General features: G+C 33.6%; 1 protein-coding gene across 4 annotated transcripts in view; it reads right to left on the bottom strand.

Moving 5' to 3' along the window:
• The window catches only part of BIRC6 (baculoviral IAP repeat containing 6), a 207,505-nt gene that overhangs the window by 67,566 nt on the left and 116,962 nt on the right, over positions 1-22,977 (bottom strand). For 3 of the 4 annotated variants that reach the window (XR_006734659.1, XM_045549348.1, XM_045549349.1), the window contains 13 exons: positions 22,683-22,877; positions 21,918-22,118; positions 19,100-19,379; positions 17,656-17,912; positions 17,291-17,399; positions 14,623-14,844; positions 12,717-13,497; positions 11,201-11,344; positions 10,625-10,754; positions 5,577-5,708; positions 4,135-4,302; positions 2,671-2,844; positions 685-881 (listed from right to left, as the gene is read on the bottom strand). Coding sequence is in view for 3 of the 4 variants with exons in the window: in XM_045549348.1 (XP_045405304.1) it covers positions 685-881; positions 2,671-2,844; positions 4,135-4,302; positions 5,577-5,708; positions 10,625-10,754; positions 11,201-11,344; positions 12,717-13,497; positions 14,623-14,844; positions 17,291-17,399; positions 17,656-17,912; positions 19,100-19,379; positions 21,918-22,118; positions 22,683-22,877 (2,990 nt within the window). In the remaining variant the exon portion in view is untranslated. The remainder of the gene's footprint in view (positions 1-684; positions 882-2,670; positions 2,845-4,134; positions 4,303-5,576; positions 5,709-10,624; positions 10,755-11,200; positions 11,345-12,716; positions 13,498-14,622; positions 14,845-17,290; positions 17,400-17,655; positions 17,913-19,099; positions 19,380-21,917; positions 22,119-22,682; positions 22,878-22,977) is intronic. The other variant, XM_045549350.1, reaches the window with a different exon arrangement.

Below are 22,977 nucleotides of genomic sequence, written 5' to 3'. Positions count from 1 at the left end.
ATTTCCAATAATATCCACAGTAAATATCACACCTAAAGATGCATAGAAATGAGAATGCTTAGGCTGGGCGCGGTGGCTCACGCCTGTAATCCTAGCACTCTGGGAGTCTGAGGCGGGTGGATGGCTCAAGGTCAGGAGTTCGAGACCAGCCTGAGCAAGAGCGAGACCCTGTTGGCGAGAAATTATCTGGCCAATTAAAAATATATAGAAAAAATTAGCCGGGCATGGTGGCGCATGCCTGTATTCCCAGCTACTCGGGAGGCTGAGGCAGAAGGATCGTTTAAGCCCAGGAGTTTGAGGTTGCTCTGAGCTAGGCTGACACCACGGCACTCACTCTAGCCCAGGCAACAAAGCGAGGCTTTGTCTCAACAAAAAAAAAAAAAAGAAAAGAAAAAAAAGAATGAGAATGCTAGTGTGTGCAACAACCATGAATTCAAGACAAATGCTACAGTTTGTCTTGAATTTGGCTAATGTGCTTCATCTACAACATTTCCTCAGTACCACATAATTCTCATGAAGCTCTGTACAGGCTGACCTTTGAAAGATTTATACAATGCTAAAAGATTATAAACAAAAGGGTACTTCCATCCACAATGTTAATGCAAGTAAGTTAAAAAGCAAAAAAAAAAAAGAACAAGAAAGGCTTTCTTTAATGGTATATTAAATTAGGAAATATTATCTTACCTGTTGAATTACTTCTGGATATAGCATGGGTAGTCTCTCTGCAATAAGAGCCAGTCCACCCATTCCTGCAAAAACTTGTAATGGTGACTGAATGGGACAGGTTTCCAGTAAAGATTCATCTAATATCCCATCCATGCACTCATCACTTGGAGTGAGAGCCTCATCTTCTGGACAGCTACCAAGTAAGTCTCCATGATCTAGACAGTAAATTACAAATAAATGAATAGGTAAGAAAGTATCTATTTTTAAAATACTCTTTCATTTACAAAAGTAGATATTGTTGCCTTCTCTCTGTTCAATAAAAGAGTACAAAAATATCATCGGTTATTCAAATATAATTGTATTAAGGCTAGATACTATGATGACCTTAAAATGACTTCTGATACTGCCTTCTATATACTCTTGTTGCTCAAAATACGGTTTACTGACCAGTAGCATGGGCACTGCCTGAGAGCTTATCTGAAATTATAGAATCTCAGGTCTCACTACAGATCCATATAAGAATCTGCATTTTAACATGATTCTGTAAATAATTTATAAGCTTAATGAAGTTTGAAAAGCATTGTCCTTTGGGGCATAATTCTAAGTTAGATTCTATGTTAAAATACGTAAGTCCTCAAAAGATACTCATAGCGAATAATATATATACTTACGCTCTGAAGTATACAATTAAGAAAAATAGAATAATTTCCTGACAGAAAACTAAATATTATACCATATCGGTTTAACTTTGAATTACTCACTGAGGGAAACCAAAGGTTAGTATGCTTAACACATAACCAGACCTTATAAACATATCTGGCCAACTAAAAATATATACAGAAAAAATTAGCCAGGCATGGTGGCGCATGCCTGTAGTCCCAGCTACATGGGAGGCTGAGGCAGTAGGATCGCTTAAGCCCAGGAGTTTGAGGTTGCTGTGAGCTAGGCTGATGCCACGGCACTCACTCTAGCCTGGGCAACAGAGCGAGACTCTGTCTCAAAAAAAAAAAAAGATAATCCTGCTGAAAAACTGGGCAAAGAAGATGTATTAAAATTTGCAAATACAAAGGCCAGTAACTAAAAACTGAACTTTAATCATGAGAAAGATCAAAAGTTTAATTAGGTTGATATCAGATTCATACTATGAAAATTCATTAAATAGCATTTATAATAGCAGAAAATTAGGACAACCAGTAAGTTTCAATGATTGGGCAAAAGATAAATTTTGTTATACCCATATAAAAATACAACCAATAAAAATGCTCACTTAAAAATATTTAACAGAATATATTATATAAATGAAAAATAAAAAGATAGGTTGGTTGTCGGAGCTCACGCCTGTAATCCCAGCCAAGGGGGGAGGATCACTTGAGGCCAGAAATTCGAGACTAGCCTGAGCAACACAGCAAGACTCCATCTCTACAAAGTATTAAAAAATTTAGCCAGGCATGGTGGCATGCACCTGTAGTCCTAGACGGTCTGGAGGCTGAGGCAGGAGGATCACTTGAGTCCGGGAACTTGAGGTTGCAGTTCAGCTATGACACACCACTACACTCTAAGCCTGGGTGACAGAGCAAGACCCTGTCTTTAAAAAAACTAAAAATGAAAAGCAAAAAGATAAAAAATATATGATCCTAATTCTGTATAAGGAAACAATGTTTTTGAGTATGATGTGCCACTCAATATAAATTATGACTACATTGTAAATTGGGGTTCTCGTTTTGAGTACAGAATGAGACTTCACACAGCTCTCAAAGAAATAATATTAGAAATTTAAAGCAGTTGTGCTCATAAAGTAAGTGATGGTATAAGAGGAATTAACACAACTTAATATCTGAAGGAAACAATGGCAATTTCCTATATTTATAAATAACTCGATCACTAAGAAAAATGACATCTTGTTAAGTTATAATAAAAATATAGGTCAATTAGGTCATTCACTACAGAAATCCCTGTCTCCCTGTATGACAAACTATAATTATTAAAGTAGTATCACACACATACCTTTTTCAGGGTGTAGTCTTTTAAAAGAATCTGTTTTTGACAGACTTGGGTCTGTAATAACTCTTGATCCCAATTTGACAGTTAGATCTATTGAGCGGTAACCTTGAGGAAGTTTTCGGTCATATAGGAGAGTTAAAAGCTGGGCAAGTGTCATTTCAGCTGGCAATGGCTGGCCTAAAAATAACATAACTAAATTAAATCTGGAATCCAAGAAAGAGAAATTTACTTTGTTCAATTTACTCAATTATTTACTGTTTTTACTAAATTACAGGAGTTTGATTCTGACACCAATTACTAAACAATTTAAAAATAACCAATGAAAAGTTTACAAAAATTGAATTTATTTATCTGACACATGTGAATAATATCTGTAGAAATTGTTAATTAAAGTATAAAGTCATGGGTAAAATAGAAACAAAGAAACAAACATTCCCATAAATCTGAGGCTGGCATAATTTTTTCCACTTTCAGCACAGAACTTTAACGGTTTACCCTTCTGTTTCTTCAGGTCATATATGGTGGTCATTCCAACAGCATACTTTTCTGTAAAATGTTTCACACTGTGCAGTTTCTCTAACAGCTCGACTTTCTGTGCCACCGATAACTGAAAATCCTTCCTCTTTCTCATAGCACTGTTACCTATAGGGGTATCTGCAGGCCGTTGTGACATTTTTAATAATATCTTTAAATCACAGAGCAGAGAATAAGCCAAAAGGCACAGTGAGTAATGCACGTAGGTCTTGGAACCACGTGGGCATCTGCTGTTGGTGCATCCAGCCTGCACACATGCAATTACACTACCTTTTGTGGGAGTGTTTGGGGAGGGGGGGGTGGTAATGGGCATGTGTGGAAAAGATGTATCACCTTAAGGGGGCTGGGAGAGTCATTTTTCCCTTGTGGATGCAGAATAAACTGTATGTTGTGCACCTGCACTTTGACTGCAACCCATCACATGAGGTGAGGTGTAGAATTTTCCACTTGTGGCGTAATATTGGTGCTCAAAAAGTTTTGGATTTTGGATTTTCAGATCAGGATGCTCAACTTGTATCACCTTCGCTAATGACAGTATATTGGTCAATGAATTGGTATTAGCTGGGAAGAACATATTGCTCAACTACCACGGGTCTAAGAATTCCACTGCTAAAACTAGTTCTACAAAATGTGACTCACGTTGCTTCCTATATAAATTGTCATAAACTCTCTAAACATTTGCTTTATCAATTGTCTGATGGCACACCGACAGAAAAATTTAGAAAGCCAGTAAAGTAAAAATATGTAAGTTGACAATGCTAAAAAGGATATGTAATAGGCTATTACCTTTTTATCCTCACTTGGAGGGAACTATACGGAGAAAGTCTCTAACCCATTTATTCCATCAATACCACCTGATAAAATGGTGATTACACACCTGATTTATATAGTTGAAAGAGTATTTCTTTGATATTTATTCATTGTGAATATTACCTGACAAAAGTTTGTGAAATAGGTGAAACACTGGGACAGTAATTATTTTGTTGGCAGCCTCTGCTCCTGAGGAAGTACTTCCTATTTTATCAGGTATAGCCCTCCCCCTCCTGGATGGTGGGCGAGGTGGTGCAGCTGACACAGCACGTTTAGATTGAGATTTCAACCCTACAAGAAAAGAAGCAGTAAGATTCTATATAGCCAACACATTAATGTGAAGTAAAAGAGTGTTTATAAAATATATTAATAAAACATGCATTCCTAGCTAACACCAAAAGACAGAAATGTTTCTTCTAGGCTGGGCGTGGTTGCTCACATCTGTAATCCTAGCAATTTGGGAGGCTGAGGTAGGAGGACTGTTTGGGCCCAGGAGGTCAAGACCAGCCTGGGCAACATATCAAGACCCCATCTCTACCCAAAAAAAATGTAATTACATAGGCATGACGGCATGTGCCTGTAGTCCTAGCAACTTGGGAGCCTGAGGCAAGAGGAGAATGCTTAAGCCCAGAAATTGAAAGCTGCAGTGAACTGTGACTGTGACACTGTACTCCAGGTTAGGCAACATAACAAGATACCGCCTCTAAAAAAGTAAATAAGAAAATTGTTTTAAAAAGTTAAAAAAAAAATTTCTTCTATCCAATATCTAATCTCCCAATTCTATTTGTCCTTCATGACATACCAATTCTGACTTTGTATCTGTAACTACTTTCCAATAAAGTAAAAAATACAGCTACAATCTCCGAAATACAGGTGACTATCCACTTAGTAGAAAGCAGTTTCATGCAAATATATAAAACCTTCTGTTCTTAATTTTTCTCCAAGATAGGATTGATTATACCAATACAGAGGTCTCCTAATTGAGGAGTAAGGCAACCTATGCTGAGACTTCTCTTTTGAACTAAAATCACCTTACCTATGTTAAGGAAATACCCCTCCAAAATTACCAGTTATCCTTGCTAATTTTTCTTCTGTAGCCTAATACTAAAAACTCATTTTTCAATCAAGTTTAAAATTATTTTTATTTACTAATTTTATGTAATAAACACATTATAAATGAAAACTAGTGAATCCATTTTCATTTTTTTTAAACAAGGAGGTTATGCAAAAATTCCTTAACACTCAGCAGATTTGTAAGGGTATGGGTCACCCAAAGGTACACTATCAGGCTTAAATGAAATTGTCTAAATTACTGATACATTATCTGGTAAAATATAGTAAGCTGTGGACATAGAATAATATTTTAAATATATGTAAGTGTAATAATAATTCCAGTGCCAAAGAATAATGGATTTCTGTTACAATATTTTTAAATTCAGTATTAAAACATCATCACAAATCAGATTTTTACATTAACTTATTAAATCAAGTTCCTATAATTAAAATGGTTATATTTTTTATAGAAACCCAAACAAAATCAAGGTTACAAAAATTAGAAAGCATACCAGAGGCAACAACAACACTGTAATTGTCCTGAAATCCATTTTCTGCCTTAACTTTTTCTTTCTCTTCATGGTTTTTCTTTTCTTTGTCATCTTTTTGTTCACTAATTAGTTTAGCTGTGATGCTCGGAGTATCTGTAAGAAAATATTATCTAAAATACATTGCTTTTCCAAATCATTAAAAGGGGGAGGCACTAAGTATTTCAGGAGATTATATAAGATAACATTATCTCTAATACTGAGGAAATATAAAGGAATTTAGAAAAAATGTTATACAGTAAAAACTGACATTCAATCCTTCCTGATATTGATAAGAGACTTGTCACTGTTCTTAAGCCAGGATATTTAAGTTCCAATCTCTAGAAATTATTACATACAGTATTTTAATAGTACTACCTCTAGAGACAATGAAAAACCATTAGCATGAAAACTTGCTTTATTTTAGGTATAAGTCAATATGATTGACAACTACATCTATTTCAGTCCTCACAACATGGATATCAAGAAAAAATATTATTTTTGAAATGAGGAAACAGCCTTAGAAATGCTAATGTTAAAACCTGTAAGTGGGAAATACAAGACTCAAGCTCAGGACTCACTCTAAAGCATTCACTAGACTTCTATTTGTACTACAAATGGGAGCATAAAGGAATAAATTTCTGTAACAGCTCCTGTTCTGTTATTTTTATTTAGGAATAAAATAGGAATCTTAGATGACAAAGTAATATGTTTTACTACTATTTTAAAAATGAATACTGAAAGATTTCATAGACAGTTATTATTCTCTGAAAGTAATATTTTTTTCATTACTTTGGTACATAGCATGCAATTAAAAGTCACAAAATAAATGGGAGATAATGTAATGATATGATTTAGCCCTTAAATAATCCAAAGGCTGAGTGAACTATTTTGATATTAGAAATTTTTTTCAATATATAGATATGACTCATAAGGATTCTTTCTGCTTTTCTAATTTAACAGTTATGATCCGAAGTGTTTTATAATGTTGAAAAGATTGAGATAATAAAACAATAAATAGCATCTTTTGTAGTAATTCCTATTTTATAGTTTTCTTTGAGTATAGGAAAATGTCCAAGTGATCTGCCTTTAGATAGTTTCTCTTTATCTGAAATTTAAAAATTCCATAAGCAATATAAATGCATAGTAAAAATAAATTTTACTTTCTAACAAAAATAAGCAACCCCAAATGGCAAAAATATTGACATGGGTCAGAGTGAAATAATTAATAAAGAAATTTACAAAATTAATTCAGCATAATTAAATAAAAAAACATGGAAAGAGCATTAAGGGATAAGAATTTAGTTGGTACAATCAGAAGTTCAACTGATTTTCATTTATTTACTCTTATTTCAAAAATAAAATCTAAAAAATAAATAGCATTCAAACATTAAAAGGCATCACTAAGACAAATTTTTCTCAACTTCCCTGTTTAAAACTGCTCTAGTTTGGAATTGTACTTCCGGCCAACACAGAAAAATAAGGACCAAGTTCACTCTCCCACCTAACTCATAACTAGTAATTAGGAAATACATGCAACAATAGTTTTCAGACATTGGGCAAGCAAGACAGGGCAGGACAGTGATGCCTCGGTGAGTGAAAACAAAAGAGATGAGCCCTAGGATTGAGCCAGTTTACTGTCTGGAGAATTTCAGCTCATCACAACCCAGGTGTCACCCTAGGTTAAGGATACAAAACTGGGAATCCAGAAGACAAAGGCAGTTGGTGGTTGTTCATAGGGCACATTTCCAAGGGCGAGAGATTTGTATAGAGCTCTAGAGATAGATCTTAAAGAGAGTCTTCGATGAGTCTTTGGAGTACACTGACAAGTATATACATGTGAGGAAATCACTGAAGGCCAGGAAAAGGACTACCCAAAAGTAGCAAGAGAAACAATCCCAAGGTCTCAAATGGGGAAGAAATGCTTGGGCTCCTAATGACCAGTGAATTCCTAACTGAGTACACAGAAGGGTATTGCCTCAGCAAACTCAGAGCCTCATGTCAAATCTAGTAGCCTATTTGTATTCTAATACAGTACCTATTTAAAGTTAAGTTCGTTAAAATTAAAAATTTAAATTAAAATTTCAGTTCCTTAGTCTCATTTCATGTACTCAACAGTTACTGAACTAGACAATATAGGTTTATAAAAATTTCCCTCATCACAGTAAATTCTGACTTAGATTAAAAGCTGCTTTGATCCTACTTAATAAAGCTTAAAAGCAACAAACTGTTTTTAAATAACTACATATCTGAAAAAAATTAAAAACATTTATTAGAATACAAAATTATCCAGTACCTGAAACAGTAAAATTCACATTGCATGGCATCCAATAAAATTTTCCAAGCAAAGAAGCAAGAACATACAATCCACAAGGAGAATAAAAATAACACAAACAGACTAGTATGTTCAAGGAAGCAGAAGAAAGCTTGTATACTTTAAGGACAAGGAAATATTTTTTTAAAAAATCAAACTTCTAACACATTAGACATTGAAGAGGAACAGATCATGTGGATGACATACCAAGAGAAATTATCCAACATTTAAAAATAGAGAAAAAAATTACTGGGGGGGAAAAAAAGGAACAGAGCTTTTTGGTGAGCTGAGAAGCACCTTCAAGTGGCATAATATATGAGTAATTGTAATCACAAGAGAGGGTGGTCAGACAAAATATTTAAAGAAATAATTGCCAAAAAAATCTCCAAACCTGATGAAATCTATAAACTCACAGATTCAAGAAAACAAACCTCAATCATAAGAAATGTGAAGAAAAAACTACAAGGTACATAATAATCAAAATGCTTAAAACCGGTGACAGAAATGTACAAAAGCAAAAATATTGACACATAAACTTGATTATTTAAAAGCTATCAGAAGTGGGTAAAATTACCAATTATATACTTTTAAATTACTTGTTTTTATAGATGTTATTATATAAACATACATGTAAATATATCATAAAATACAGCTAAAAATCATAAAGCTACTTTAAAGTACCAAAGCTTTGTTAAATAGAGTTAAATTTAACACATAAATTTTGATGTAGTACTTCAAAGCATTTTTTACATAATCAAGAAAATTAATTTGAAAAATATTTTAAATAATTAAATGTTTTAGGATAGAATTCTTTCATACTATATGGATGAATAAAAATCTTAAACTTTGTTATTTTGTAGTAGAATGTCTATACTTTTTCAGGTTAAATGCATGAAGTATCAGTAACTCAATCAGTATCCTTTCTCTACCTCCTTCATCTACCCAATTAATTTTTACTTCTCATTTTTCTTCATCATGTAGAATGGACAATCTCAGGGCTGTGATATGACAGAAAAAAGCTTCTAACATCAAATTTACAGAAAAGTTTAGCTGTAACAGATAAAGTGGCCATTTTCAAGTCAGAAAAAATGTTTTTAAATATATAATTTATAATAGTATGCTAACTATTTATTATATAACTTGAAAAAAGATAGGACAGAATTATTGATTTTCTGTATATACTTCTGTTAGATACGATGACTGTAAACTGGAAAAGAATCTTTCCTATCTATAGTGATCACACTCATTCACATGGTTTAACTTACCATCTCTCTATGGTAACAACTGCTAAATCTCTTCAACCCCATCTTTTATTCTGAGCTTTAGATTTGTATTTTAAACTGAGAAATGGATATCTCCAGTTTTTTTCTCAGATACTCCTACTCTTCCTTCAGTTCACAGCTCCCCTTAAAAACTTAGGTTCCCCTCTTATGTATACAGATAAAATTTACTTTTCTTATATTTATGGTATAATGCAAACATTTACATTTCCAGTTTATTTTAAAACCTGACAACATACATAAGAACATAACTACCTTGAGGGGAAGAAAATGTGTCTTGCTCACTTTTACGTCCTTAGGACAAATTATAGTACCTTGCACATTACAGATGCTCAATGAATTCATTAATTAAGTAGGATTTCTGAGAGATAATAAACTCTTCCTAAAGTTGATATGCATCTGCCATCAAAAATTGTTTTTTCTTTAATAACCTGTATGTTGTTTACAGTCATCATCCTAGTTAGGCACGGTAGCTCACACTTCAGTTCCAGCTATTTGGAAAACCAAGGCAGGAGGCTCGCTTAAGCCCAGATCTCGAGGCAGCAGTGAACTATAACAACGCCACTGCGCTCCAGCCTGGGCAGCAGTGAGATCCCGCCTCAAAAATAAATACTGGCCGGGTGCAGTGGCTCACGCCTGTAATCCTAGCACTCTGGGAGGCCGAGGCGGGTGGATCGCTCGAGGTCAGGAGTTCGAGACCAGCCTGAGCGAGACGCCGTCTCTACTAAAAATAAAAATAAAAATTATCTGAACAACTAAAAATATATATAGAGAGAAAAAATTAGCCGGGCATGGTGGCGCATGCCTGTAGTCCCAGCTACCCGGGAGGCTGAGGCAGTAGGATAGCTTGAGCCCAGGAGTTTGAGGTTGCTGTGAGCTAGGCTGAAGCCACGGAACTCACTCTAGCTGACTCTGTCTCTAAAAAAAAAATTAAAAAAAAAAAAAAAATACAGTCAGGAAACCTAGGGGAAAATGTTCTCTGTTTTCTTCACTGACCATGTAACCAGTCGATTCTACCTATTCCCTTTTCATCTCTTGACCACTGGTTTTTTTGCTCTAATTTAGTAAATGTCCATTAATTAGAATCCTGCCATCCAAACAAATACCCTGCAATTCAACTACTATAAAATGACCAGAGAGTTTATTATGGGAAAATCCCATCAATGGCTTCCAAAGGCTTGTCTACATTTCTAGCTGCCCATTTTGTAATTACCACACACTAACACATACTAAACCAAAAAAATTATAAGTGCTTGAATGTATTGTACATTTTGCCCACTTGACTGAAGCTTCTTACACTTCAAACTATGCCCATGTAATGACCTTTTCTAGTTAATAAATGGTTGCTAAGTAAGTGGATGCAGTAAATGTAAAAAAATAAAAGTCCATATATTTCTAATATAAAGTTAAAGAAAAATTTATACTTAAATATGACTTGCCTGACACTCTGTCAAGAACATCTGATAATGTTGTCGAGACTGGCAAATGAAGAGTACGGAACTTGTGGCCTGCTCCATACATCGGATGCTGGATGACATGGCTAGTAGCATTAATTCTACCTTTGTACAGCTGAAAATCAAGAAATCAAAGAAATCAAGGAGTGACTTTTTGGAATACATATCATTATGAAACAACTGCAAAAGGCTACCAGAATAAAAAAATTCAATAAAACATACAAAATGCAGTTTATTTTATGTATTTCTTTAAATGTTGCATGTTTGCCACATGATTTGTTGGTCAAGTTTTGTATTAGCAGTATTGTACCTAAAATGTTCTTTCATTTTTTTCCCAAATCAAATTACACTACTCAGGGCAAGGTATAATTATGTTATTCTAAGTGTGCGGGTGAGTATTATCCTAAAGAGATTTTCAAGTCCTGTCATTAAGTATAAAGGTTGCTCTAGTTTCAGCTTGCTATATCAGAAGTTAGAAGAACACAGAGATAGGAAATTATCAGATAGGAAGTTATAAACTATATTTACACACAGCTAATCAGTAAGATGTTAAAAACTCACTGGACAGGGAGACTGAAGAAACATTGTCACTTTCTCATCTTCCAGCATCAACTGTAAAAACAATCTTCGTATAAATCCTGAAATGTTCCCAGATGTTGGAAGGTTCCCTCTTTGAGGAGATGTCTGAAATAGTTCACAGAGAACCTGGCAAGGCAATAGATACAAAAAGTTAAATGCACAATTCATTTGCAGCTTTTTATTTTGAAGAATAAACAGGAAGTTTAAAAAGTAGATTAACAAGGATATTTTAACACATCAATCAAATCAGCAAATAAAGAACAAATTATTTCATCTTAAAATATATGAATACAGAAGCAGATAAAAAGTTAAAAAGCTTAGCAAACATTTCTGTGGGTAAGAGAAATTACTATTAAAGAGTTTCACATAATGAATACCGGCACAACCAACTTATTTTTAACTTTAGTCAATATCAAGGTGGTTATGATACAACAAAAATTATGAAGAAGGTACATTAAAAATATAAAACAAAGCCTTAATAAGAAACTGAGGGATAATTAGGCCAGAAAGCAATGGAACACAAATTTTCAAATATCTATAATCATGCCCTTGGTCCAAGTTGTTCATTCAAGCATTTCCTTTTAATTAGGCACATTTTGCAGAGAAATGTTTTCCCAATAAGTAATTACTATAGGGAGTAAAATACCTTGCTTTTGTTCTTAAAAGTTAAATCAGTCAATATTTTATAAAAATTGTGATGGCTATCCTTTCATATATTAATAAAGTTTGATCTGAATGAGCACTATTAAATAAGGGGAGGTAAAAAGAAGTTGATTACAATTTATTGGCATCTACCATATCTCAGATAGGCTCCCATGCTAGGTACTTTATATACATTAAAATATTTAATCCTCTCAAAAAGTCTGTGAAGCAGGTATTGCTAGCCCCACTGTATTGGTTAAACAACTTGCCAAAGGTCACAAGACTTAGAAAGCAGCAAAATTTGGCAAAATGCAACTAGAATTACTCTTCAAATAATTCTGGCTTTCAAGGTTTTTGGCCACATAAATCTAATACAATATACTATCTTCCACATTTTTAATGTGATTTATCTGTAGCCTCCTATCTAAAACCTACTATAATTCTAAAGTTTATATAATGAAAAGCAAATTATCATTTATGGCAATCTGGTTACACCAAAATGCAATGCCTCAATGCACATGGCACTCAATGACCACTGTTGAGTGGTCAATCCTGTTTCAGCAGCTGAAATGTTCTTATGGGCTTGTTTTTTTTATTTTGGGGAGTTTTATAAAAGGAGGGGTGTATCATCTATAGCTGGAATACCCATGAATCTGCCAATCATAAAGAATGACTTATTTATGTGATAGCATATTTTGAGGGGATGAGATTACTTTAATTTTGGTTTAAATTCAGATCCTTAAACACAACTGCCCTAAATTTTACCATTATCTGGCCTTTACACATGGCCCCTCTTACCTAATTCCACCAACTATATGACAGCATATTAAGACAATAAGAGTTTTTTTTCTCTTACCTGTGCCATCAGCTTTTGATTATTAGGGTGGCATGAAATGCACTGCAGAAAGAATGCAACAGTTGCATTCTCAATCGCTGTGCGCTGTTGAGTAGTCAATCCTGTTGTAGCAGCTGAAGAAAGAGAAGCTGATCTTGCACTAGTCTGTTGTGCACCTAAATTATGTCCTCCAGAAGTGGACCCAGAGTGACACAATAAAAACAGAAGTGCTGTCCATAGTGGGTTGACTTCAGAACCACCAAGCCAATCTTTCATGATGTGGCTATTGCCAACTTCTGTCAAAAACCTAAGAATAGGAGCAACCAGGTCTGCTGTGATAGGCATCTTATTACATTGTTGTGCAACATGATGCCGCCTGAGTTTGTCCTGGGAAGTATCTACTGGCTGAGCAATGCTTTCTGAATAAGAAATGTGGCTAAAGCAAAAACTAGCCAGACTCCTCACAAGAAGAGAAGGCAAACCTGAGTCTAATAACTGTTTAATAGCTTCTGGAGATTGAGAAGAGGAAGCAAGGGTTGCCAAATGGGATTCAGTTAGTGCGAGAGGTGCTTGTGCATTTTTAGAGTCATCTGTTAAAGATGAACTAAGATCCTGCTTTTTGCTATCATCTGTCATGGACAGTCTGTGGTGACACTGCACTGGAGGAGGGGTAATTCCCATCCAGCCCATGAGCAAAGAAAAATAATTTGGGTGTATGTGACACATTGAGCAAAGTAGACTGTCAACAGCTTTCTTCAAAACCATATTGCAGGGAAGAGACATGGACCAATTAAAAAGTAACCTAGAAAAATAAAAAACACCATGTTAATAATACTGTTTTTTAAAGAAAGGACTCATTTCAAATATTTTTATTAGAGATCAATCTATACTGACAAAATTATTTGACATTACATAATAACTTATTATTGTAATAATATAATATTATTATTTTGTAATTTAAGATTTCAGAAAGACTTACATATATATATATTATTCGAGAATTTAGGTAGATTGGGAGTTAGGTTGGACTTGCAAATTAGCACAAAAAATCAAGCAACCAATATTAAAATGGTTCTACCCAGTTCTACCATTCTCTGCGTGGCCTCAAAAAAGTCATGTAAAGAAACAATGGAACCTGCAGCCTCAAGGCCACATGTGGCCCTCCAGATCCCCGAGTATGACTCCTCGACCGAATCTAAACTTCACAAATCCTTAAGGGATTTGTTCTGTGACGTTTGGATTCGGTCAAAAGGCCGCACTCAAGGATCCAGAAGGCCACACAACCTTGGGGGTTCCCCACCCCTGATTGGACATGAATAATGGCCTAAAATCATGTTTCAAATCAAAAATTATTAGAGAGGTTCACTAATAAGTCATGGATCATGTCAACCGGCACGGCCAAATATGAAGATGACAGACTAGAGAACAAAAGGCCTACCTTTTATAAATCATGGAACTGTTCAGAAATAAAGTATTCTGCTACAGACTTAACAGTGGCCAAGCAATAAGTTCACCAAAGCCTTAGCTGAATATGATGAAGAAATGTGAGTAAATGGAAACTACTTGTCAAAAGGACAATCTAAAGATAATCTTTCAAAGTTTCTAGCTGCACTTTTCCTCCACAGTTTTATTATACATTAAAGATGCATTTAAATTTACAACTGAGAGCAATGAACGGTAGGAACATCTACCTTGAGCATTTCGATTTTAGATAAGAAATGCAGGCAGTACTGCTAATACATCTTCTTAAAACACGAAGATAAATTACATTTGTGCGACATCTCATTTCAATAGTACATCTGACTAAATTTATTACATTCAAAATATTTTTATCTAAATAAATGTATAAAATATTGTTTTATCAAATGAATACCTAAAGTGATCTAGTACTAGGAAAAAAAGAAAAGATTTCACAGATCATACTTACTCAAAGAGGTCTCGGTCCAGCAGTGCTGGTAAATCATATTCTACAAGCAGTTCATAACTATGCCACAGAATTGCTGCTACACAGTGCAAATGAGAAGGAGATGGCATTAGAAGACCATACTCTATTGCTGAAGAGTTAGGGCACACGTAGTTTATCCTGCCACTTCTTTTCATAGCAGCCACTCTTGCAGAATCACTGACCCACTTTAACAAGGCCTGAATTCTTAAAAGAAGAAAATGAATTCAAATAACCAACTATGGCAAAACTGGCATTTGATATAAATGCCATCTTTGCATATAAAGCAGGATATTTTTATGAGAACAATATACTCATTGTTCTTGATCATTTTAGTCTAAATAGGAAGTAAAGAGAATTTACAACCAACAAAGACATAGCAGTTTCAGTTCCAGTTTTCCAATACCCTTACCAATTTTAACCAATCAAAAGGTTTGTGATAACACAATTATGATCAGCAAATAAGCATGGACTGCTTCTTACCTTATTTATAACAAAACATGTAAATTTTTAGAATTATGGGGCACACATATTAACAAACACATACTCTTCTTCTATATTTTCTCTTGCCTTATAGTAAATCTACAAAATCTAGAGCAGTGATCTGGGGTTAATTCCTTATTTACAAAGTCTCACCAAATATAGCATGTTTCATATCCCTGGACCCCTAACAGTAAATACTAATAGCAGCCACACATCCCCATTCATTCTGACCAACAGAATATAGCCTCCACACATACAAATACTTTAAGTACCACAACTACTCCCAAACCACTGGAGCAGGAGACTCGTAAAGCACACCCAATTTTGAACCATTAGCTGAGAGCAAAAAAATTTTTAAAGCAATGATGCTTTAGAGTTAGTATAAAAAATCAAAAAAGGGATCAGATTTAATAGCAAATTCTTAAAACATTGTGTTTATATTTGGTTTATTTCCTTTGAAATTTCTAGATTAGGCCATAAGATTCTTTGCTTCAGGGTAAAAAAAAAAAAAAATGGTGGTAGGAAGGTATATAATACTAATTAATCTAACTCTTTAACCTGAAAGACTGAAAGGTAAAACTCTTAAACTTTCAATTTCATATAATAGGAAATAAAGACAATTCAGAGAAAGAGAAGAAAGATAAGGCATAAAGGAAAAGTAAAATTTTCTCATCCATGGCAGCAAATAATCTGTCATCAATGTGAGTTCTAAACGATAAACATTCATGTTTTGAAAAGTATTATGCAGAGAAAATTAATTAAGCTTTATTTCTTTCTTATAAAGAAAAACCCTATCAAAATATTTAAAAATTAAATAATCTTAAGAGATTTTAAGCAATCTGTTATGGAAAAATATTTAACATTGATTTTTTAAAAATATTTTAACTTCTAACCATTATGACTCAAATTTGACACATATTGTTACACTGTCAAAAAGTAGTTCAATGTATTTTTAAATGTAATATAGTTATCATATAATTTATATAAATCTAAAAAGCTCAATGGAAAAGAACCAGCCTATATAATACTGTGAAGATATGCTGAAAATAAATTTACACTGCTAATAATATGACGTAAACATTTTTAATCAAGAGAAGATTAAAGTAGTTTTAAAAGAGCAAAAGTTATTACATTATTTATAATTAAATAATTTTTTCCCCAGAATGCCTTCACTGAAAGGCAGTCCATTCTGTATTCACGATCCTGACATCCTCCTTATTGGGTGACACGCTGTCTCCCCAACCCTGGAGCAGAACTCAACTAACTTTTCCTCTAGTATCTAGCAGCACGCCAGCCATATAGCAGCTATTAAGGAAATACCTATAAATACCGAGACATTAATAATTCAACAATTTACAAAATAAGAAGGAAATAAGCTCTAGCATAGAAATTATTAATATAGTCACAAATACTATAAAAATGTTGTGCTAATACGGATGCTATACATACAACCAGAAAATTTCCGAGCAAAGATGTGCTCAAAAATTTATCAACAAAAATGTGTTTCAAAAATACTTGGAGTTCTTATCATTTTTGAAGTAAAAGTCATCAAAGTAAAACTATATTAGGACAACTCATCAAAATTACCTCAATGTCAACATCAACAAACATTTAGATGAAGTGTTCAGATATCATTTACTTGGTATAATATTGTTTCATTTTGTGGTAGGAATCATGATAAACAGGGTATAGAGTTTAATTTAAAGATGTCAGTGAATATTATAAATAATTAATAAGTAATCATTAAGAGAAAATATTGTCATTATCAAAATAATCCAAGTACCAACTATGGATACAATATTCCTATATTCGTATACATTTAGTAAGTGTTACCTAACATAGTATGATCATGATACCATCACCTTGTAAGGATGCTATCACAATATGGTTAACTTAAAAATACATGTTTTATTCCTTTCCCTTCCTCAAAAGCAATATTAAGAAATCTAAGTTCAAATTGGCTTAAAATATGTCCAAATATGAAAATTTATTTGATGTTCATGAAAATCTGCAAAGGTTGCATCATGTGAGGAATATGTTTAAACATACAATATATGACAGTATTGTCTTAACTTTTATAAGATCATCCAAGGAGAAAGTATTATAAGTAACATTCACTACAGGATGTTGTGTGCATATGCGTGTGTAAATTAAAAACGAGATCATATACCTGTCTTTTGTTCCGGGATCCTGAGTTGTTCCAAGCTGGTAAAGAATATCTATCGTAGAGTCAGAAGAAAGTCCATTCAGTCTTCCAAAAAGTAAAGGGCTATTTAAATCTTGCAACAAAGAATCAAAGAAAAAGGTTGCTAAATAGGCAAATTGGGGATGGGAAGATTTGTTTTAATTTAATTATTCATTAGAATAAGTCTACTATAAATTCTACCAACAAGAAAAAACAAACTCCAAAAATAATAAAGTCATAAGGGAAATTAATTTCTGAAACAGAGTTCATTACAAAGATCACAGAATTCAACTGCTGTTACTTTGCAGACATGTAAAAATTAAAGTATCAAAGTTAATTAACTTTGTCACCTGTAGGATCACTGCCTGATGCTGCACAATTCCTCAGGAGAATGTCTATAAGCTTCAGGCCAATTCTAGTGGACTGCAGTCCTATCTTTACAAGCACAACCTCAATGTTGGGTGAATGCATTCCACAGTACGGAGACATCAATAAGGCAGCACAAGTCTGTAGCAGATTAGCAGTAGGTGCAGCTGCACTTGCCATCATTCCTTCCAGATCACTTATGTGCGTAAGGCAATGATGTAATAACCGTAACCATCCAATACTGAAATACACAAGACAAAATGACTTGTATGGTAAATATAAGTAGCTCAAATTATCTCAGGGGCAGAACAGAACTTTTTAAACATCAGCAAATTGTGTTTCATAAGTAGCCTTAATCAATCTAAAAAAACATGCTTTAGAATGCTGCAAAATCAATCACTGAACACAAAGTAAAGTTTCCCCTATAATACAACAGTAAGACTTAAGTGTTTATAGCATTTAGAAACTATATGCTTGCTTTTTAAAAAGACATTAGCCAGGAATCTGGTTTTAAACATATATATATATTTATATATAATACAAATTGATTACTATAATAAACATGTAAACTGTAAACTGTAAAGTCTTAGTACTTTCAGAATAAAAAAGAAATCTTGATTTTTTTTTTTTTTTTAAGAGATAGGGTCTTGCCATATTGCCCAGGCACAAACTTCTGACCTCAAGCTATCCTCTCACCTCAGCCTATTCATTAGCTAGGACTACAGCTGTGAGCCACCACACCTGGCTAGTTTTTAAAAATGTTTTTAGAGATAGGGACTCACTATGTGACCCAGGCTGGCCTCAAACTCCTGGCCTCAAGTGATTCTCTGCCTCAGCCTCCCAAGTAACTGTAACTACACGTGCAAGCAATAAAACCCATCTATAAAATTATCAACTATCAAAATTTATCACAAAAATGTTGATTAAAGGATATATTAAGGTTCTGGTTTGTTTGGTTCAGATATAATCTTCCTGTTAACTGACACTTAGGAATTACCACATACAAGTAGGTGGTCCCTGTTTCTAAGATCAGTTGGTATGGTTCAGACGAACTGGTTATAGGTATTTGGGAATCCTTAAAATCCAAATAATCCCTATAATCATTGATTATATAATCCCTATAATCATTGATTATATAATCCCTGTAGTCCCTATATTCATTGACTATGATCCAAAAAATTAGTACCTACATACACTCCCATACAGTGTGGATCATCTGACAGATAAAACATACATAAATCTCAATTTTAATCAGCCTCAAGGTTGTGGTTCCAGAAAAGTGTCTCTTTTACACCTAATAAAATTATGTTACATTGATACCTATGGAACAAAGAACTTCCTAAGACCTAAAAAAGAAAAACATCCACAGAATGAATAATTTCAAAAAAAGCATAGAAAGCTTTTTTAAGAATGAGAAATAAAACATACCTTGTTTTGGATACCTGATCTTCAGATGGAAGAAAGGGATTATTCACTGTTGCTGAAGAAGTGGTACCAAATGCGGTGAGGCCCAATAATTTAATCTGTGAAAGGCCTAATGTGCTGGCATCTCGTGGACGATGTAGTCTAAGGCAGACAGCAGAAGCCACTTCGGCTTTCACAAGCTGAATTTTTATATAGGTGAGACCACTTGTGACAACAGGAGTGGACAAGGGTAGCATATTTACTCCATCTGCACTTACTTCAACAGACACTGAGGATGGACAGGCTATAGGAAGAGAAAATTGAACAATCACAAAAGAAAAAGTGAACTCTACAGAGTTCTCTATAGATAAAAATCCCAGTAAAACAGTTGCTTTCAGTTATATTCATTATGAACTTGTAAAAAGGAAATTTATATACCAAATCATATTTTGCCAATGACTTTTATCACAATTTCAGAGACACTTTCTATTAAATAAAATATTTAATCCACAATACAAATTGTACTTTAACATTCTAACATTCACCTAAAAAAAGAATAACTGAAGACATGCAATCCACATGTACTTGATGTTCCCCAAGAAAAAAACAGCCAATTAGACAGTTACTTTATCATTTCTACTTTACTCAAAATTATCATAGACAATATGGAATTATCATTAATATGTTATAATATGCTTTCAAAATAATTTGAGCAACACAGTTGTAATAAAAAATGGTGTTCCAGCTGGCGAGCTGGCTCACACCTGTAATCCTAACGCTCTGGAAGGCTGAGGTGGGAGAATTGTTTGAGGCCAGGAGTTTGGGACCAGCCTGAGCAAGAGTCAGACCCTGTCTCCACAAAAAACAGAAAAATTAGCTGGGCATGGTGGTGCATGCCTATAGTTCCAGCTACCCGGGAGGCTGAGGCAGGCAAATCACTTAAGGCCAGGAGTTTGAGGTTGCTGTGAGCTGTGATGCCACTGCACTCTAGCCCTGGTGACAGAGCAAGGCTCTGTCTCAAAAAAATATACATAGATAGACAGACAGACAAACGTTTTTACACCAACTGATTATTTCACTACTACCATACTGCAATGTTGTTAAACATTGAGTTTAAACTCACAAATTAGTTTAAAAATTGTTTTCACCTTTAATTTCCTATTTCCCTTTCAAATTGACCCAAACATCCACAAGAAATTTTCCGAAAATCAATTCTTGCTAAAATTTAAGGAGTAATCAATTAAGTAACAACTGGCAGCTACTACAGGAAAATTATTTCTTCTTAGCATAATATGGTAGCCCATATAATAAATGTATCCATCAACTTAAACAACTTTTGAAATTTGGTCTTAATTTTAACTTTAATGGTAAAATTAGGAAGTAACCTTGACTATATGCCAACTACATGGCAGGTTTATACTGATAACTAGACAAGTCACATCAATTTTTAAATTTAATCTTCAAAACCCTTTGAGGAAAGTATTATCACATTTTATATGAGCAGACACAGGAAAAGTGATTAAGCAATCCACATTCGCACAAGAACAAAGGAGACACTTCATATGCAAGCCTATGTTTGACTCTAAAGACTGTTATTTTTATTATAGCAGAATGTATCTTCAATTTCTCCTCAAATCCAATAATAAAACCAAACTTTTAAATCATGTACACTTAAGGAAGGACTGTTTAAACCATAACAGAGTTTCCCTTTGTAATATGCTTCCTATCTCAATCCCCATGTGCAAAATCTAGCAATTTTCAAAAGCCTCTATGTACACGAACCACTCTCCTTTGCTTTCCAAATAAAAGAAATCTCTTCAACATTTTAGATTCTTCCCTAAGTCTAAATGTTGACTTATATTTTGTATTTTAATATAGTTATTTTTTAACCTATTATAAAACACTTTTCTTTCTACCTTTACATTAATTATATCTGTTTTTTATCTCAGTAGTGTGAATTCCACAACTAATTAAGATACAAGATACAACTTGCAAGACTACTCTTGAAAGTTAAGTACAAAAAAATTTCTTCCAAATACGGCAGAAACCTACAAAATTACACATAACTCTTCATCCAATTATTGGGTGATATCTGATAGCAGTGAGAATCAATGAACATAAATGTAACAATTGCAACAATTCTGTAAAAACTGTAATTACACTGAACTGAGACCATAAAATATAAAATACTTCATAGTATTTAAGAATACTTGAAATAGTTCCTGCTCTTAATCTATAACTTATTTCCTAAAAATTATTTTTAATTATTTACCTTATAAATTTTAATAAAATATATTCAATGAACATGCACCAAATGAATGACACAATATTACAATAAAATTATTTAATAAATAAAAATATTACAAATTTTAAAATCACATATAGTCAAAGTATTATAATAAAAAAAAAGTTCACAGAGGGAGTTATCTTCCGGAGGAGTAGAGGGTAAGACACACAAATAAATCAACGCTTACTTCCCCTTTACAGGGCTAGGACTGAGGAACAGGCTGAAAAACTAATCTAGCTAACCATGAGTGTATAAATGAACTAATTTCAGTTTAATACTATAGCTTAATAAATTTGGGAGAAAAAGAAAGACAAAGTAATATATAACTGGGATAGATATCCAAACAAATCTATTTATTTGATGATAACAGCTACGTCATTTCATTTTGTGGGAAATGACTTGGTGGTAGCATTAAATATTCCACTAAAAACTATTCCAAAATTACACAATCTGGTAATCATAACTAAGTATATCACTGCTTGCTAAATATTTTTCTCATTTTCAAATATTTCTAAATTATATTCTTATGATGGTTCTTTATAAAATACTACTCACTTGCAAGAGATGCAAGGTGAGGTTGGATATGTATCTCTTTAAGAAGCACTGCTGCAGGAAGGTGAATGGTAAGGTCGCACCAAGCCTCCTCTGGTAGAAAGATATAGGACCATGCAGCAGAGCGAGCTCTTCTATGTGGAGGTGTAGCCTGCAAAAGCACCTCAGCCGGTTGGGCAGTAGGACTGCTAGATGTGATTGTACCTAGAGATGGTATTTCAAATCAAATAAGAACTTGAAAAAAAAATGCAATAAACCATTAAGTCAAATCATACTAATTAAACTAGGAAAATTAACTGAAAACATAAACATCTGATGCTATTAAAATAATCATCTTTATTCTAAGATGTTAATGTCTAAGATGTTTATGAATTAGAAATAAGAAAAATATAAAAAGAAACTCTGTAGGCTGGAAAAAGGAGTAAATATCTAAATTCAAAACATTTTCTAAAGAAAGTATCAGTTAAGAAGGAACAAACCATTTCAATACGATTAATATTTAAAAGGAAAACTGACATAAGAATCTCTAGTTTCATAAATTGTGTTTAAACTTAAAAATAAAAGGAAACCTTATTGCTAAAGAACCATTAAAACATTCTTTCTATTTAGTAGCATGTTTTGACATTCACTATCTTTAAATTCAACAGTTTGTAATTAAAACATTAACAGTATGTCATGATCAACTTACTTCAACAACTAATTTGGCTTCACAGCAGTGAAGAAACAAAACAAATTCATACCACTAAGAGTTAATAACACTTTTCTTACCCAGCGGTGCAAAGTTATGGATCCCTTCTGCATTGTCAGGCTCAGAAGCTAGTATTCTTGTTTTCAAAGTGCTGTCAACAGCTTTATTCGGACCAGAATCAAGAAATTTCATGATAGTAGATACCATACTTCTTGCAGTGTTCACAATAGCCCTTGTACTAGTAACCATATTGTTGCATATGAGCTGAACACCACCTAAATTTATAAAGAATATGAAATGAAAATTACCTTAGGATACATGGTTCAACATCAAGAGTCAACCTTCACAAAAGAATACGAAAATGAGAATATAATG

The sequence above is a fragment of the Lemur catta genome, chromosome 4, assembly GCF_020740605.2.
Source record: "Lemur catta isolate mLemCat1 chromosome 4, mLemCat1.pri, whole genome shotgun sequence".
Lineage (NCBI taxonomy): Eukaryota > Metazoa > Chordata > Mammalia > Primates > Lemuridae > Lemur > Lemur catta.
This window is presented reverse-complemented; position numbering and strand designations above follow the sequence as displayed.